The 18,835-nt window shown below is 52.2% G+C and overlaps 1 protein-coding gene across 4 annotated transcripts in view; it reads left to right on the top strand.

Annotated features, from left to right (window-relative positions):
- The first annotated feature begins 6,900 nt into the window (after positions 1-6,900).
- Positions 6,901-18,835, top strand: part of FERMT2 (FERM domain containing kindlin 2) — a 51,467-nt gene continuing 39,532 nt past the window's right edge. For all 4 annotated transcript variants that reach the window (XM_042799098.1, XM_042799097.1, XM_042799096.1 and 1 more), the window contains exon 1: positions 6,901-7,128. In XM_042799098.1, the coding sequence (XP_042655032.1) occupies positions 6,972-7,128 (157 nt within the window). In that variant the 5' untranslated portion in view covers positions 6,901-6,971. The remainder of the gene's footprint in view (positions 7,129-18,835) is intronic.

Here is an 18,835-nt window from a genome sequence, read left to right as displayed (position 1 = left end):
CTGGTGTTTGCTCTCCACATCGTGGGGAGGGTGTCTGGGTTCTCCCATTCACACTCCGAGCTGCTGCTGTCGTACCCCTGGTCGTGAGGGATGAAGAATAAACTCATCTCAGAGCATCATCTTGGGGCTGCGGGGTGGGGGCTGGGACACTGGTGCCAAGCAGGTCGGTGGTGCAGCCAGTATGGAGCAATCCCAGTACTGGCCAGAGGGAACGGGTGACCCAGGCTGGGGTTTTTGGGCTTTCCACAGTGGGAAGATCATCCCAGTCCCTCCCCATCCTCATGTGCATTGAGCACCACTGGACAGCCAGTCCCCAGGGCTGGATTTGCTACTCTATTTCATGATTCGGTGATTTTTGCAATGCCATGGGCTCAGACAGCACCCGGGGGATCTTATCTTACGCTGAGCAAAATTTTTCACAGGCTGGGGGGGATTTAACTGACGCTTGAAAAGTAATATGGGTGTGCTGAAACCCCAGGCCTCGGCAGGACATGGCTCTGCTCTCCCTGGGCTTTGTCTTGAGCTGATTTTGTCCCCACTCCAGAGCGCATCCATCGGGATGGGAACGGTCCAGCAACGTCTCAGGGATGCCCTACATCTCTGCAGCCCTCGGGCCCCCTCACGAAGCGTGCTGGATGAGCCTCGCCTCGCTGCTCCCTGCACTGATAGAGGGAAAACCCACGGGCTCGGAGCCAGTTTCCCCAGACCGTTGGGGAGGGGAGAGCTGGGGCTGGAGAGATAACGGGAAGTGTCAGTGCCAGGGCTCAGAGTGGGGGTTTGATGCTGAAGCCCTTAGTGATGCCAGCTGCAGGGCTGCCGCTTTGCAAATACACAGGAGGGGGCTACGCAGGGGGCTGGGGGAAGTTTTCCTCCCCTCCTTCATGACCTGGGGAGATCTGCAGGGTGCTGGGTGCCGGCACGGGGTGCTTCCCTGCAGCTCTGCTTCCCAGCAAGTGGCTGCCCTAAAAGGGTCTGAAGAGCAGCTGTGAATAATTGATGGTGTGATTTGGGGTTTTTTTTTTCTTTCTTTCCCCCCACTGCTTCCCAGTAAATCACTTCCAAATAGACACTTTCCACTCTCTGGCCAGCTCTGCAGATGATGGTGTCAGAGCCATTAGATGAATTATTTGGGATTTTTGGTTTTTTTCTTCTTGCTGACTAGAAGCAGATAAATGACACCAGGTGTTTCTTCTAACACCCCAGAGTCACCAGTTCCAGGGATGGTGATTGAGCGTTGCGTGACATTTGGGTCTTCTTTGAGCCCCAGCTCCACGGGAGGAATTCAGCCTTGCAGCCTTTACTTTGTATTTGCAAAGGCAGATGAATAGGAGGCCTTCTGGAGGTGGAGAAAAGCCAGAACAGGAGTGGCAAAGGCTCAGAAATCTGATGGACAATAGAAAATGGTTTCATACATTGTATATTGCAGGAGAAGAGGCAGGGTGTGAGATATTTGAACCTTGAGGCTGCTCCTTTCTCTTGGGCAAGTGCAAATCAGTAGTGCCGTACGGTACCCTTTGAAATCATTTTTAGTCAAAAAACTCTACAGACTGACCAAGTTCTGTGACTACCTCATCAACACACAGCATTTTCCATCCTGGGTTTCTAGAAAATCAGTTACCCCAATCATTTGCTGACAGCACTGTGCAAAGTATCCACAGCATCTGCGGGAGAGGACCCTCCGAGAGCTGGGGCAAGCAGCCAGGGAAAGCTAGGTTTGGGACAGGTTTTGCCAAAAGAATTTGGAAATCTTGGCATTGGGCTGGATGGAGGCAATGGGTCAACATCCCTGAGCGTCCTGGGGCTGTTTGAAAGACTGATGGGGATGGCAGGAGCGGAGAGGGACATGTTCCTGCATCCCAGCTCAGCATTTCTGCCTCATCCTTTACTAAAACACGGGCTGTGCAGAGCAGCGTGATTTGCTGTGTAAGTCACGAGGTGATATTAAGAGTCCAAGGTGAGGATGGTGAGTGGTACCAAAGCCATGAGCCAGGTGCAGGTGATGCAGGGGAAGGTCAGAAATGGGAGCGGGGTCCTGGGCATGGCTGTTGTGAGACACTCGGGCACCGGGCAGGGAGCTGGAAAGGACATTTTCAGCCCTGGGGATGAATCAACTTTTAGGAAAATTTACCTGGGATTTATCCGCATTCTCCATCAGATGGATTCAAGCGTTCAGCAAACAACTCCCCCTGGCTAAAACAGATGTCAAGAGGGTGCTCTAGGACCCACCAGCTCTTTCAGAGAGACACAAAGTTCAAGGACTCTTCTGATCCTGGGGACGACAGGAGAATGATTCGGGGCACGTTGCCTCCTTTCTGAGCCAAGGCAAGAGTCACACTCCGTGGAGGTCACTCCTGGCAGCTGGGAACATCGGTAGGACGTGACCGCATGATAGAAAAAGGATAGAAGAGAAACGACAGCACAGGGATTAATGTCAACAGGAAACTAATGCCTGACACACGCCGAGTCAGGAGAGCCAGCGGAGCTATTTGTTATGAAGAGCTGATTGCGGAGGAAGAGGCTGGGAAACAAACCTCCCAGCCTGAGGCTTCAAGAGCTTAATTGACCCCAATTCCTGGAAAGAAGGTGAAAAGGGGACAGAGAAGAGCCCAGCAGCGGGGTTTGACCTGCAGCACAAGCCCAGCAGGCTCCAGTGCACCGCGGCTGATGCTCGGCACACGCAGCATGGAAATGAGATGTGATTTTGTAGCTGTAGGGCAATGAAACCTTGGCTTGACTGATCAAGGGAGGAGGTAGCTCACGCTGGCTCCGTGTCTCTTATCTGCTCGTTAGCTATCTCTTGCAAACTAGGATTTATTCCAGCTGTGGGGATGTATTTTGTAACCTTCGGGCATGAAGGACCGAGAGCTGGATGGTGGTGACGGTCCTGAAGCTTGGTCCCTGGCTTCATCCCATGCGTCCTTGGCCATCAGGAGGAGAGAGGTGGCCACATGGCCCCTCCTAAGGCTGACAGCTCTTGTTTTAGGTAAGGATATCCATCTTGGCACTCCTTGCCCAGAGCACTAAGTCGCATTTCCTGAATTTCCCTTGGGGTAACTAGGACGAATATCCTATCCTGAAGATGCAAGGACTTGAGTCTACAGACCTACAAATCCTTCCTGGCCCTCAAACTCCACAAAGATACGCAGTGCTGCCTTGCGTGTTCCTGGACCCCCACGTACCCCTCCAGCTCCGATAGCTGCTGTCATTTCTCCCCCACAGCCAGTGGGAAAACCCAGACACCCCACCAGCTACAAACCCACCCAGAGAAGGGTGCCGAGGCTCCGTAACGGACAGTCCCAAAGATGAGACAAACCCCTGGGAATTCTGACCTCATTCATCAGAAGCAAACATACATCCAGCTGAGAAGATGAGCCTGGAGGAAAGCTACGCCTAAGCAAAGCAGCGCGACCGCATCGCTGGAGTTGTGTCCTAAGGGACATAAGCAAATATTATTTTACTGCTGGGCAGTGAGGTATGGTGATGCTGAATGATTGCAAGATCACAAGAGGAAATTACTACAGTCTAGAAAGACTAAACCTCCACATCTCAAGTTCTCTTCTTTAAGACCTTAATCCCAAATATTATCCATCCTTTCATTACAAGGATGCGCATACCAAGTAATTGCACATCTGTACAATATGTATCTGTGACAGCTTCATACTCTGCATATACCTTCAGAAAAACAAAAAAGCCATGTCACATGGACATTTCCGAAATGACAAAATCGGGGAAGAACGAATGTGTCCGGGAATAAACAAGGAAGCAGAGTTACCCAGCACATTTCCTTTGCCAGGAGCATGACCTCTCTGCTGGGAAATGGTCATCTGTGAAAAGTGAACTTTGGCTACGTCCAAAAGACACTTAGAGGTGGAAGGGGATGAAGAGACACATGGAGAAAACCACCCAGGTGGTTTGAACCTCTCTCACCTGCTGGTACGCGGTGCCAGAGATGCGGGAGCAGGCAAGAAGTGGTTTGTGCTGCTGCTCAGTCGCTGCCCAAGTTTATTTCTAGCAGTGCATTTTTTTCAAAGGGACTCGAGTGACGTCCCAAGTCCCCAGTCACTTAAGGGATGTCTGTGAGGAGCTCAGAGTAAAACTCAAGGAGAAATAAAGAGCTTGCAAACCCCGTGTGAAGTGGAGCGGGACCAGTGGCAGTGGGTTCTAAGGGAGCACCCAGGCAGGGAGGTGTTAGGGACACAAAAAGTGCTGGGGGAAAAACAAGCGTCTGCTTTTCTCCTTTTTTGGGTTTTCTCTTGAAACGTTGCCCTTGTTAAGGAAGAAGCTGCAGACGGGGAATATCGAGCCCGGGGTGAAGAGCAGGGGTGACAGGGGCTGCCCGCCACCGAGTCAGAGCAGCACATTGAGCCCGGCCGTGCCGGAGCATTTGAGGAAACGCAGCTTGTGTTTACACAGAGGTTTGGGGAATTTCTCTGCCTCTGTATATGGAGACGGGCCGGGTGCTCAGTCGTGCTGCTTTTCCTGCTCCAGTCACCCAGCCGAGGCACCCAAATGCACAGGGCAGATCACCCTGGAAAGAGCCAGTCTGACCGGCTTGCCCGCAGCCCCGGAGCCAGCTGGTTTCAACAACTGCACCTAATAGTTTTAAAAAAAAAAAAAAAAAAAAAAAAAGAAAAAGGTCACAAATAAAAAATAAAAAGGGGAAAACCAAATCGAATAAACCCATGACAGGGAATGGAGCTGCTCAGCCTCATCGCTGATTTCTCAAAGATGCCCGTCGAGTTCGTTTCATCGGAAAAGCCCCCTGGTTTCCGCGGGGCAGAGGCAGACGGAGCGGCGGGCCGGCGGATCTGGTAGGTATCATCCCTGTCCCGATGGAAGCGTCTGTGCATTTCGGCACCTTATTTGGCTATTGCTGCTTGTCTGGAGCGAGGACTTCTTGCAAACAGTGGGAAGAGCCCCGGGGATGCTTGGCTGCCTCTGACGCAAGAGCCTCGCCAGTGCATTTTTGACCTTGCTTTGCGGCTCGGCCGAGCATTGGAGATCACGCTGCCCGCCTCTCCGCACACCCACGGCGCTTGGGGGGGAAAGAAAAGACCCTGGGGATGGCAGCACCGGCCCCGGCTGGGATGGAGGGGGCAGAGAGAGCAGCTTTCCCCATCCTCAGGGAAAGAGAAGCTCCGCAGATGTACTTAAGAGCACAAGGAACCAGCAGCCTCTACCTCACAGCGTGCGATCAGCTGTACTAAAAGGTTACTAGCTCCAGCGGAGCCGTATTGAATTGCATCAGCTGGGAACCTCATCCGAAGCGTTCGGGTTGAGAGTAACCCTTTCTATTTATTGCCCTATTGTTTCACACTGGAAGAACACCGAGATACAATCTGTGAAAGCTTTATTGTCACAGACAGGCTTTCCCCTGCCCTCCCAAGCCATCACCCCGTAAATTATGCTCCAGTTTCCAAGTTTGGGGGGGTATGAAATGGGGGTTACATTGACAGGGATTAAGGCCTCGGGAAGATTTGGTGGGAGAGGTCATCTGCTGTCCATCCTCCCACTGTTTGGGGCAGTTTTACCCAATTCCCCTCTGTCAGCATCAGCCACGCTAGCCCAAATCCTCTGTGCTGTTTATGGGTAAAACCTGGCTTATTTTGCCCAGAGCGAGCTCGTGAAGGCGTTTATTAATGCATGCGGGAAAACAGAGGAACAGCCCTTTATACATATCTCCATTACGACAGCGAAAGAAAAAAAAGGTGGCAAGACTTTCTCATCCGCATTAAGAGGGTTTTTGTTGCCTTCAGGACAGCAAATCTCCCGCTGCCGACTGCAGCACGGGACGTGGGAACGGTGCTGGCGGATCCATCGCTTCCCATCGCCCGGCACGGCGCGGGACACATCCTGCCCACCGCCACCGACCACCGCGCTGCACCTCCGAACGCGGCTCCTGCCGCGTGACGGTTTTTCAGGAAGCCCAGTTGCCTTGGCGGGATGTCTGTATCATTGGGTGGAGAGCTACAGGAAGCGGATAATTTTTTTTTTTTTTTTTTTTTTTCTTTTCTCTCCATTTGTGCCCGTTCGGACTCTTATTTAAAGACAGTTCCTATTTCCTAGATTCAGAGATGATAAGGATGGAGGGAAGCGGCACATCGCCCAGCCTCAGTGTGGGCATGGAGTGCGACGCTAAGGTAAGGGGTTTGCCCAGCGAGATATATTTTGCTTATGAATTAGGGGCTTTTAAACGGCCAGTGTTAAAAAACAAAACAAAACAAAATAAAACAAAACAAAACAAACAAAACAAAAACACAACCAAAAAAAAAAAAAAAAAGAAATATCCTAAAGGCAGCAGAGGGGGCAAGGCAGCCGCGGGAAGGCGCCCGAAGCACCCACGCGTGTTTGGGACACGCAGCTCCCCCCCGGGCCTAGTGGACGCTCATCCTGAGCTCACCCCGGGACCCGCCGAGCCCGGGGGGGGGGGGGGGCGGCACCGAGGGTCGCCGAGCCGAGTTTAACCGAGCCGAGTTTAACCGGGCCGAGCTTAACCGGGCCGGGCCGCCCCCCGGCGAGTCCCGGATGTTGGAGCGGCCCCCGCTTGCTCCGTCCTTCGCTTCCATAAAAGGCCAAGGGGCCCGGCAGCGCGGGGCGCGTTTTTCCTTTAATTATTATCCCCCTCCCCCTCCTCCTCCTCCTCCTCCCCCTCCTCCTCCTCCTCCTCCTCCTCCCCCCTCCTCCTCCCCCCAAATCCCTCCCTCCCCCCCCCCCCCCAAATCCCTCCCCCCCCCCCCAATCCCTCCCTCCTCCCCGCCCCCGCCCCTTCTCCTCCCGCGGCGGCCCCGCAGGCAGCGGCTGGGGGGCGGCGGGGCAGCGCCGCACCCCGCGATCCCACCCCCCCCCGCCGCGGAGCCGTGCCGGGCCGGGCCGTGCCGTGCCGTGCCGTGCCGGGCCGTGCCGTGCCGGGCCGTGCCGTGCCGGGCCGGGCGGGCGGTGAGGCGCGGCTGGCGGCGCAGGAGGCCGGGGCCATGGCGCTGGACGGGATCCGCATGCCGGACGGCTGCTACGCCGATGGGACGTGGGAGCTGAGCGTCCATGTCACCGACCTGGGCCGCGACGTCACCCTGCGGGTCACCGGCGAGATCCACATCGGCGGCGTCATGCTGCGCCTGGTCGAGAAGCTCGGTGAGTCCCTCGGCAACCCCCAGGCAGCCCAGCACCCTGCCCCGGCAGCCTCCCAGCGCAGCGCTTGGGCACCCAGCACCCTGCCCCGGCGTCCCCCCAGCACCCTGCTCCAGCACGGTGCTAGAGCACCCAGCATCATCCTGCCCCAGCACCCAGCACCCTGCTCCAGCACGGTGCTAGAGCACCCAGCATCATCCTGCCCCAGCACCCAGCACCCTGCTCCAGCACGGTGCTACAGCACCCAGCCTCATCCTGCCCCAGCACCCAGCACCCTGCTCCAGCACAGTGCTACAGCACCCAGCCTCATCCTGCCCCAGCACCCTGCTCCAGCACGGTGCTAGAGCACCCAGCCTCATCCTGCCCCAGCACCCAGCACCCTGCTCCAGCACGGTGCTAGAGCACCCAGCATCATCCTGCCCCAGCACCCTGCCCCGGCGTCCCCCCAGCACCCTGCTCCAGCACAGTGCTACAGCACCCAGCAGCATTCTGCCCCAGCACCCTGCCCCAGGACGGTGCTTGAGCACCCAGCATCCTACCCCAGCACCCTGCCCCAATACCGTGCTTGAGCACCCTGCACCCTGCCCCGGCATCCCACCAGCACCCTGCCCCAGTACGGTGCTAGAGCACCCAGCACCCTGCCCCAGCACCCTGCCCCAGTACAGTGCTTGAGCACCCAGCACCCTGCCCCAGCATCCTACCAGCACCCGGCCCCAGTACAGTGCTTGAGCACCCAGCACCCTGCCCCAGCATCCTACCAGCACCCGGCCCCAGTACGGTGCTAGAGCACCCAGCACCCTGCCCCAGTATGGTGCTAGAGCACCCAGCATCATCCTACCCCAGCACCCTGCTCCAGTATGATGCTTGAGCTCCCAGTATCCTTCCCCAGCACCCTGCCCCAGTACGGTGCTTGAGCACCCAGCACCCTGCCCCAATAGCGTCTTGAGCACCCAGCACCCTGCCCTGGCATCCTACCAGCCCCCTGCCCCAGTACGGTGCTTGAGCACCCAGCCCCCTGCCCCAGTACTGTGCTGAGCACCCTCCCCTGGCACCCAGCACCCTGCCTGCCCTAGCACCCCATCCCAGCACCCTACCTACCCCAGGTCCTAGCACCCTGCTGTCTTAGCACCCCATCCCAGACTCGAGCTGCCTTTTTCCCCCATGCACCCTTCCAGCCCCCACCCCCCCAGCCTGGCAGGGCCCCCCCAACCCCAGCAGCACCCACGCTCCCACCCAGCACCCTGTGCTGCCACCTCCTAACCACCTTGGGCCAAAACCAGTCAAACTTTTACACCCCGGGGCTGGTGGCGGGGCCTCAGCCTCCATCCGCCGGCTGCTTTGCACGCAGGGTTTTTACATGGAGCTGGGAAATATCTTTGTTTATGGGGTGGCGGGGGGGATTTTTGTGGGTGCTCTCCTCCAGTTTACGGAAAAATTAAATTCTGAAAGTTGTAGCTGGCTCCGGCGCTGCGTTAGACGAGGAAAGCGCCTCCGCGGGCTCTCTGCGAGGATGGGGTGATTAACGGGGTGGCGTGGGCGAGGTGGGGCTCGGGCTTGGGACCGGGGACACCGCGGTGTCCGGTGGCTTTGGGTGGGCACCTGGACAAAGAGCCCGTTTGTCTGGGACGCGTGGGAACGCGCGGCCGAAGCCGCCGGGACGGGCCAGCCTGGGTGCTCTCCCCGCCGAAAAGGAGCACCCCGAGGCGCCGGCCGCGGGGAGCCCTGCCCCGCCAAAGCTCCCTTCTTGTCTTTTTTTTATCATCTCTTTACTGCTCGGGTGTGTTTACTCAACGGTATAGTCTGGGCTGACGACTGTAATTGCTCGAATAAAATATTAATTGCGAGGTCCCCGCGCGTGCCTGCGGCTGTGGGAGTAGCGGAGCTGTCAGCTGCAGGTCCCGGTTCAACGCAAAGCCCTCGTGCGGCTTCAAAAATACCATCTTCCACCATGCTTAAGTTTTGATTTATTAATTATCTGAAGTTAAAGGAAGGAAGAGATGGATATAAATATGCCTTTTTCAAAAGGAAGCAAGGGCTTACATCAAAGGGTCTTGTGCTGGAGATAGCCTTGACTCTGAAAAGTTGTTTTTTTTTTTTTCTTATTTTTATGCTGGGGCTGCAGAAAGATTTGCTGAAGTTGAGCAGTAGGTGGCTAGGGAGGAAAAAATAAAATAATCAGCTTTCTAGAAACGATAAAAACCCCATCCCATCCATCACGAATGAATAAGCGACGCTCCCCTCGGTTTTGAGCTGCGCTGGGTGTCGGGGCCGACTCGTGCGCTGAAAACCAGGCGCGTGCACGGGGACGGAGCCCGGCGAGGACCTAAATTAGCCCCTGACGTAATGCAGCCCCCCCCTTCCCCACCCCCAAATGCGTTTGCCCGGTTCCTCTCCACTTGTTAAATTAGGGATTGTATTAGAGGGAAGGAATGCGGCAGCCGCCGGCGGGGGGAGCGGGGATGGGGCTCAGCCCCGTGCCCCCCTCCCTGGGACGGCCAAGACCCACGGAAATCTCCGGCTGTTGCCTTCCCTTTCCCCTTGGCTTTTGTCACCGAGCCAAGCTATACGCATTTAGTTCCTTTTAATCTTCCTGCGTGTCAGCTCTTCCAGCCCTCTCATTATTTTTATGGCTCTTCTTTGAGCTCTTGCCAGCTGATCAGGGTCGGGTTTAGCAGAGCGGGGTGGGAGGGGAGTCACTCCTCACCCTGTTGTGCCTCCTCAATGCCCTCCTTCATCCAGCCTCTGCCGCTGCTTCGTCTCCACGTATATTAATTTTGCAAGTTTTCTGCGCTGAAACCCTTTCCCTGCAGTTTTAACCTGTCCCTCCCCGTTGTTCCTCTGTCCCTGCCAGCGTTCGCTTCCCTTTTTTAACACCTCCCAGCAATAAAAAAATTATTCATCTTTTGCAAAGCAGATTTTTGCCGTGAGTTTTAAGCAGATTTCTTAAAAAACAAATTTCCTTGCAGGTCAGGGATCCCCTATGGGCTGCTCTGCTTGAGCATCATGGAGGGGAGGAATAAAGCGGGGGGGGGCTGTGCCTCGGGCAGGGGTTTGCCGGCTCCATCCTTTGGGACAAGCCTCCCGTAGGCTTTGTGCTGCCAGAGGGCAGGAAAAACAGATTTTTGTGGCTTGCCCAGAGTTTCACTGAAGTTTAGGGCATTGCTGTGAATTTGCAGCAGACCGGCTCCGCTCTGGTTGTAGGATGCTGGTAGAAGCTTTTCACCCATTAGTGAGCTGGGGGAAAAAATGCCTTCCCTGCTCCCAGCAGCAAGGAGAGCTTGGAAAAGGGAAAAATATATATTTAAAGGAGTGTTTTCTGATGCTCATAGGAGAAAGCGGTGGGGGGTAAATAGCTCTTTGCCTTGGAGAGGGCTGGGGTGCATGGGGGACGTGTGTTGGGGTGCTGTGCTGAGAGCAGGGACGCAGGAAGGTCTCTTGTCCCTAATTGCAAGGCTGCAGGTATCAGTACATCTTGTCAGCTCGGTCCTTGCCTGCGCAAAGCGGCTGCGGTCAGACTGTTGGGGAATAGGCAATTAAAATCTGTCACTAATACAGGCAGGGATTGGAAAAAACCCAAGGAGCAGATAGGGATTCTGGTTACTCAAGTGAATTGCAATGACCTGTTCGCTCCCCTGTTATTTATCACCCTGCTGGATTAAGCCACTTCGTTAATTGAGCCGTGCCGTGTGCTTGGCAGAGTCATCTCTGAAAAATAGGCAAAAAAAACTGCTGAGCTTTTAAGAGCAGTAGTATTTAGTTGGTCGGTGCAGCTTGGGATCTGTACTGGAAACTCCTGGTGCTCACCCAGGGGTTTTTAGGAATTTTGCCACTATTGACTTACAAACAAAAAAAACTGAGGCTTAAAATCACTGGGAGCAGAGGAAGGAAGGAAGTGAACGCAGGTTATTGTTGTCAACGTAGGGCTGTTTTAAACACATGCAAGGAAAAAACCCTGCTCTTTTGAAATGCACTTGGGAGGAGCTTTGTGGGATATACGTTAAGCACAGGATTGTGTTTGGGGGATGCTCTGTTTGGTAGTGGGAGTGAAAGAATAGCTGACAGGAACAGGGAAGGGGGGACAAATGGTGGCTGGCAGAGGAATGGCTTAAGACAGATGACCTAAATGTGCACTGAGCAGATTCGGAAAGTCTGTGGATGGAAGTTTTGCAATGGAAATGCGGATTTCTCTCTAGGTTTCTTTTAGGGGCAGTATATGCGTGGCAGCCGGCTCCAGCTGCGGGGGCTCACTGGGAGGACTGAGCGCCTTTAGGGGTTTGTGCCTGAAGAAAATAGATAAGTGAATGAAAAAAAAAACAAAAAAAAAAAAAAAAACAAAAACTCAGCTGGGTTTGGAATGATGATAGTCCTTCTGTACCCTTTTTGGGATAAATGTCAAAGCAAGCCCCCTGCCCTCGATAGAGAGCAGCTGATAACGGCAGGCAGTGATGACATCTTCTGAGGTCTTGGGGTTCTTTGTGAATCACCTCTTCGATAAGGGTTTGGGCAACTGGTTTAAACTCCATTGTTCCCGTTGGCAGCTCCTCCTCTATCTCCTTTCCATCACTTGGGAGAGGGGTGGGATGTCACCTGCGGACTGGCACAGGAGTTGTCACATGCAAAGTGTTTTGGTTTTGGTGACACAGCACATCGCTGCACATCAAGCTTTTTCTCTTGCTGCTTTTAGCCTGCAAATGTGTCTGGGATTCACCCAAGGGGCTCTGTTGGCCATCAAATGGACTCTGCCCATGTTGTCTTGCCAGTAACTTCAGCTGTACTCTTTGAAAGATCGATTGAAAATATTAGTGTTTTCCCTGCAAAGTCTCTTTTTCTTAATGGACCCCTTAAAGGGTTGTGAATAAAACACCAAGAAAATGCAGCATCATTGATTTTCCCCAGATTTGTATTTGAGGTTTTGTAGTGCTTATAAATGCTCCGAGCCGTTGTGAGACTTGCTGGGGAAATTCTTTGCCTTGAAGCTGGGATGAACTCCTTGAAACAGCTTAAGGCTGTGTAAGAGAAATGCAGAGTCGTTGTCCCAGCCCATTTCTATTGCAAGCACGAGGCAGCGTGAGTCTCCAGTGCTGTCTTGTAGGTGATTTGCTCCTGTTGCTTTGGAATTCTCCAAGAAGACTTGGGTAGGGCTCAGCAGGTGAGCAGGTGGAGGCAAGAGAAATGGTTGAAGGCTAAAGAGAAATAGAGGAAGGGTTTTTATTGTAGCCACGCTTTCCAGAAATACTGATCTGAGTGAGCATCAGGACTTGGTGCCTGGAGATGGTCGAGGCGTTTTCCTGGTCCATGCTGTCAGGATGACAGCTGAGCATCTTCATTTGCAAGATCTGCAGATACTTGTCTGGCTGTCAGTCGTCAGTCAAGATGAGAAGGATGTTTTGCTTCAAAATCAGCGCTCGGTCACTCCTCGGTGTTGCTTTTCAAGTACACGGCGCTCACAGGAGGCTGCGAGTGCCGTTTGGTACGCCGGGAGGCTTGCGAGAAGCTGGTTGTGTTCCCTTTGAGGCGGGCTGGTTAGTTCTTGTCTCAAATAACGTGATAAATTTGGGGGCAAATTCCGCGCTGACCGTGCTCCGGGTTTCACCAGGAAACCTCATCCCAGGCTTTTCAACAGCAAAACTCCCAGAGCTGGCGGGCGGTGGGATGGTGGGCAGCAGAGGCTTGGGGGGATGTGGCATGCTGCTGAGCACAGAAGTCCTCCCGCTCCAGAAACAGGCAGAGTTTTGGGCCATTTTGAGGCAAAAGTGGTACCCTGGGGGCTGCCAGGTGCTGCCTAGCAGAGATGCTCCAGCTTCAGCAGCATCTTCCAGGAGAACAACGGGGCTGCTAATGCACCCTGCACTGACGTCTTGCCACTTGATTAATACCTTTGCTAGTGACCTGTGCTGAAGCCTGCTCCTCCAAATAACACATTTGTAATGACATTTAAGTGAGAATATGCAAGCGCCTGTTAACACAGACACTCTCCAGCCACGCATGTTGATCCGTGCGGGGCTGGCTCTTTACTTTCCATCCAACTTTTGACTCCAGGAAGCTTCCACGTAGGCCCGCACCAAATTACAGGATCATGGCTCAAACAATGTCGTCTTTGTTAGCCCAAGTGGAATATTCAGATGAACTGCCAATGACCAGAGGAATTTGGAGCGGGGGTAGGTAAAAGCCGTACACAGGCAGCTCCAAGCTGCGGTCACAGCAATTAATATTTCTACCCAGAGTGGTGATGACTCTTTGGAAGCCAAAAAAAAAAAAAAAAAAATCTGATTTAAAAATTTTATTTTTATTTATCCTTTTTTAATTCTTTCACTACGAGCCGTGTGCTTTGGCTCGGAAGAGCCCGGCCGATGACACAGATCCCGCTCGGAGGGGGAAGAGAGCAGGGTGGGAGGCGGCGGCGACGTTCCCGCGAATACCAGAGCCTGGGTTTGTCGTACCACAGACAGGAAATTGTTGGGTTTGCTGCTCCCACCCAGCCCAAATCAGTAGTTTCCTCTTCCAGCTCCCTCAGGTTTCGGTTTGACGTAAGATGCACGGGGAAGCCGGCGTGGGGAGCTGCGCTTGCCACACTCATGTCACTCCAAGGGAGCTAAAATGATAGAAATCATCACATTCACACACTTCCCTTTTTTCTTCTTCTTTTTTCTATTTTTTTCCTTTTCTGGGTTTTGGGGGTTTTTTTTTTGACTTTTTTTCCCCCATAGGCATCCTTTGCTTTCCCCCATCCTTCTCCATCAGAGCTTGCATTTCACCCAGGCATCTGGCTGAGTCTCTCTCAACCATCTAAAAACCCAAACAAATTGTACTCAAAATACTTTAATATCTCTCTGTAGAAGCCAAATGCCTCCAGATGTCCCCTGACAGGGATTTCTGAACCCTCTTTCTGTGCCATGATGTGTGCGATGGTTACATTCATAGCAAGCACCGTCCTCCCCTGGGTACCGGCGTATAATCATGCCCCACCTCTAATTTTTGATTTAAAGAAATGGCATTTGGCAGTTGTCTGTCAGCAGCTTGCAGACCGCTGTGGGTTTATGACCAACTTCTTGCAACCCCAATATAGGGCATTTATAAAAAACAAACCGGGAATCTGGATTTTAACCTTTGGTCTTTGATTATGGGGAAGTGGGGGTGAAGAAAAAGGATTGTGAGTAACTGCATGAAATTGTGGATGTGGGGAATGTTTACCAAGTTGGGAAAGAGAAGAGGGAGTATTTGCACTACAAACTTCAGTTATTTCAACATCACAGGTGACACTGCCACTGCGAGCTCCTATTTTGGGTGTTTGGGGAATTTTCCTTTTTTTGTGGTGGTTTTTCTTACAGACAAGAGGAAGGAAGGAGATTTACAGCACTTGCGGAGCTCTTGGCAAACCGACTTCAGCCCAGCATCCAACCCTGGGTGTGTTTGGGGGAAAAAAAGTCTCGTGGTGTTAAAACATCGCAAAGAAGATGCATTTCTTGGTTCTCGTTCTGAAATGTGAATTAACCAAGAGCTTAGAAAGGGACAGAGAAACAAAACTGAGCAAAATTTCTCAACTGGTGGGATTCGGTTCTGAATGTTCTCGGTGCCTTTCAGGGTTTTTCAGGTCTTTTAATTTAGAAAAATACTGAGAACCCCAAATTCCTGATGGGTGGAGAATTAATGAGTTTGACAAAGCTGCAGTAACTTAGTTTTCTTGCCCAGGTTTGTTTTTTGCATATTGCTCTCATTGTCTAGGCTGGAGCTTCCATCAGGTAGAACCAATGGGGCAGGGGAAGAAAAGTGGCCAGCAAACCAGAGGAAGGCTGTTTTATTTTCTTTTTTATTTTTGGAGAGCTGTGCTCCTCACTTTTCCTTGCACTTGCCCTTTTTCCAGCGATGTTGCAGCAGCTCTGGGTGCAGCTTGCAGTCGGTGGCCATTCAAACACAGACCTTGGTCAGGAGCTGTGCCCGTGGCATGTCTGTGTGCCAGCATTGGTCCCTCTCTTGCAGACCTCCAATTTTCAGTAAAACGGCTGAATTTGGACAACAGGTTGAGAACAGCATTGGGAGGGGACGCGTGTAAGCAAACAGGCACACCAGCCGTTGCATAAACATTCCCCTTTATAATCTCAGGTGGTTGTTCGCTTGCAAAACAACTGGACAGCAACCAAAAATTCATCTTGCCAGTTATTACATTTTAAATCTCTTACCAGTCAATTATGCATGTTTGTTTGGTGGTGGTTTTCTTTTTTTTTTTTCCCCTCCCCTCCTCCCTGCAGGCATATGTACTTTGGGGAGGGTTAATTGCTGAAACGCCACAAATTCAATTAGAAAGTCTGCGTTTTGTGAAATTGCCTGGAAAGAGCTATATCACTGTCTTGCAGAGCTTCCCTTCCTCACTGATAATACACAGAGCTTTGCTCGACACGATGTCCAGCTCAAGAGCTGTCTGCAGCAGAAATTGTCTTCCCTGCCACCCCGCGTGTCCTGCCCTGCGGCTGTTGTGCCTGAGCTTGGTTGCGTGATGGGTGAGGTGGACCTAAGCTCAAGATTAGAGGTCTTAAAGCCACTTAAAAGCGTGTTGTGTGCATCAGTGGGCTTGGGCTAACTGATGCAGAAATTCCTCAGCATTGGACGCTTTTAAGATTTGGCTGGGCAGGGTGCTGGGCCATCTTGTTTAGACCAAGCTTTTTCCAGACAGGTTGGACCAGATGTTCCTTGAGGGCCTTTCCAATCTGCTCTTCTGTGATTTCATCCCCTCCCCATGGCTCTGCAAAGGACCTAGGGCAAAGACCAGCTTCACCCCAAATCTTGCATTGCCCCTGGAGCTCATCGCAAATCGCCAGCAAGGGAAGGCTGGTGGCACGTGAAGTGCTTTTGGCTGCTCTCGCTGCCAGGGAGGGATGAGACTCTTTTCCCTTGTGCTCTGCCCTGGGGGATGCGCTTTGGGTGTAACCTGGAAGGTTTGGTGTCCCTCTCCAGCAGATGCTGGATCCCATCTGGTCTGCAGGAGAGAGACCGGTGCTGGCTCACAGGTTTGATGTGCCCGAGGCATCGCGACGGTTGGAAACCTCGCTTTCTTGGGGGGGGGCTAAGCTTTTATCAAAGAATAACCGTCGTTAAGGCTCGCTTGGGGAATTGCCTGGTGAGGCTGAAGCTTCAGATGAGTGGTTGGGAATTCAGGTTGCGCGTTCAGTTCTCCTTTATCTGCCTTATGCATCCGTCCTGCCAAGCGTCCTCTGGCTCCGCTATCGGGTATGATGTCTTTTTGGCAGGGACCGGCTCCCTTATGCCTCGCACGTTCATTGGGGATGAGTCAGGATTGCAGACTGCTGGCACTGTCACCCCAGGACACTTTTTCTTTTGGGTGAAGGAAGAGAAGAGTGATACATGGCTGGAGGGTGAGGGAGCACCCGGGCTGGTAGTCAAGGCAGTTGAGTGCTCCCTGGAGAAGTGGTTTTCCTTCCTTCCTTCCTTCCTTCCTTCCTTCCTCTGCTGTTGTGTTTCTGTCCGATGCTTCCTATTTTGTGTTGGATGATTCATGGAAACCGAACTCCTTAATTGAGTTTTCTGCCATTTCTCATGATTCCATGGGAGGCAGGGAGCAGCCAGTGAAAGCCTGCTCTGGAGGGGTGCTTGATGAGGTGGGGGGAAACACTTGGAGAAATCGGGTCGTAAAGATCCCGCTTGAAAAAAAAAAAAAAAAAAAGAATTGATAAAAATAACAATAACCCACCCTTGCTTTCCTTTATCCCTCTTTCATAGAAAAATGAGCAAGCCAGACTGGTCTGGGCTGCTGGTGCAAGGATTTAAAGCAGGTCTGCACGGGGCTTGCAAAGACCTTCCTGAGCCGATTGGTGCTTGTGAACGTGGGGGTGTCGGGGAGCCAAGATGTCTCCAGCTTTCGGCTCCTCCAGAGCTTTTCCTCACGTTTCAGTTGGGTTCAGCAAAGCTGCTCTCCCTGCTCAGGGGTTTAAACAGGCTTGGATCTGGCTGTACTTTGCAGATGAGCAGTTCAGAGAAACCCGTAGACCTCCCACTGCAATAGATGCTGAGAAATAAAATATATTTTATTATATGTATAATAAATTTATGCATAAAACCCTAATAAAAGTGTACCTCTAGGGCAAACACCATATGCTTGGTTCATGGCTTGTGGTACAGATTGCCTGTGCTTTTTGCATTTGTGGGGTAGCATCAGAGGTATAAAGCAAATTTCAAGGGGGTTTTCATGCTCTTTCCACGGGTGGGTGGCATCTGTTCAGGGCAAAGGTGCTTGCCAGTGTGGCCAGCACAAGATGAATAATTTTAGCCTTAGGAGGAGGATGTATTTGTGTTTCAGCATTAGCAGTGCAAGTAGTAGATACCGCTGTGGCATCTTAATGAATTAAATTTCTAAGTGCTAGTCGAGTAATCCTATTAACACCCAAAAGAGCTTCCTTCCTAGCATTTACTTTAGAAACAACCCTAACTTTCAGGCTTGTCGGGATTTGCTCTTCTCCCCGAAGCCTGCGTGCAGACCCAGCTCTGGCAGAGATGCTCGAAGGCTGAGTGTGGAGGAGCAAAGCCCTGCGGTGCCAGGACCAGCATTTTGGGGGGGCATTTGGGTCCGGTGGGTCAGCCTCTGGCTTTTGCAAAGATGCTCACTGATGGTGTAGGCTTGTAAAGCATCCCTGCGCCGTGCGTGGATTATAAACCAAACCCAGTGATTTAGAACGGTGAAGTGTCACGGGGGGGCTTTTGCCCTGCCTCATTGCTGGGCTGTGTAGGTGGTAGCCTTGAGCAACAAAAAGATTGACCGCTGCGTTTTTTTTGTCGCCGCTTCAGTTACCACCCCTGCCCCGTCAAGATGTGGGCTCGCCCTTGTAAAACCTCCCTTATAAACCCAATAAAAGGACACTTCTTTTCCAGCGGTGCAGCAGCACGTTCCCTCATTAGCAGAAGACACTCTGTAGTTTTTCCGAGCAAGGGCGCACTGAATATCTGCGCTCAGCATTGCATCCTGATGTGCTCAGTGTCCTCTGCAGGTTGGGGTTTTTGGGTTTGAATTTTTTTTTTTTTTTTTTTTTTTTTTTGGCCTCCTCCCGTTTCTTCATTGCTCTCGAGCAGCTCTCCGCGACTACGCGGCGTGCTTTGACGTCAGGATTTTGCAGCGGTGAACCGTGCGTGTCCCCTGGCACGCCGGGACAAGAGGGAGGTCTCCTGCGCTCAGCCGCGCTCACAGGAATCACAATGTTGGGAACAAGGCTGCTTTTGTCCGTATTTTTTTTTTTTTTTTTTTTTTTTTTCTAAGAAGTCAAACTATTTTTCATGAAAGAAGTGTTCTTCTTAAATTCCAGCACAGGTCCGCCCTGTTTTGGACGCCTCCGTGGGTGTGTTTAGATGTTCTCCTAAACATTTGTTCTCCTGAAGTAGGATAAAATAGTGATAGTTGCCCGTGATGGTATATACGGGAGAATTTGAGGTACCACTTTGTATTTACCTGTGGGTAAAAACCCTTCTGCAAACGGTTGCTGCAGAGTGACTGCTGTACACTATATTTTTATAGCACGTGTCAAATACGTATGGGGCATGCGATTAAACCCCCTTATTAAGTCTCATTAGTACCAAGAGCATCAGATTGTCATGGCTATGGCTTTATCACAGAAGTCTGATAGTAATTTCATAGGATATTTACCTCTGTATTTCGAAGTATAATTTTTCAAGTGTTGTAACCAGAGGCCGGAAGGATTTTTGTTCCATT

This window comes from Tyto alba, unplaced genomic scaffold (assembly GCF_018691265.1).
Source record: "Tyto alba isolate M040663 unplaced genomic scaffold, T.alba_DEE_v4.0 Super-Scaffold_29, whole genome shotgun sequence".
Lineage (NCBI taxonomy): Eukaryota > Metazoa > Chordata > Aves > Strigiformes > Tytonidae > Tyto > Tyto alba.
The sequence above is the reverse complement of the archived record's forward strand: the minus strand, read 5'-3'. Positions and strand labels throughout refer to the sequence as shown.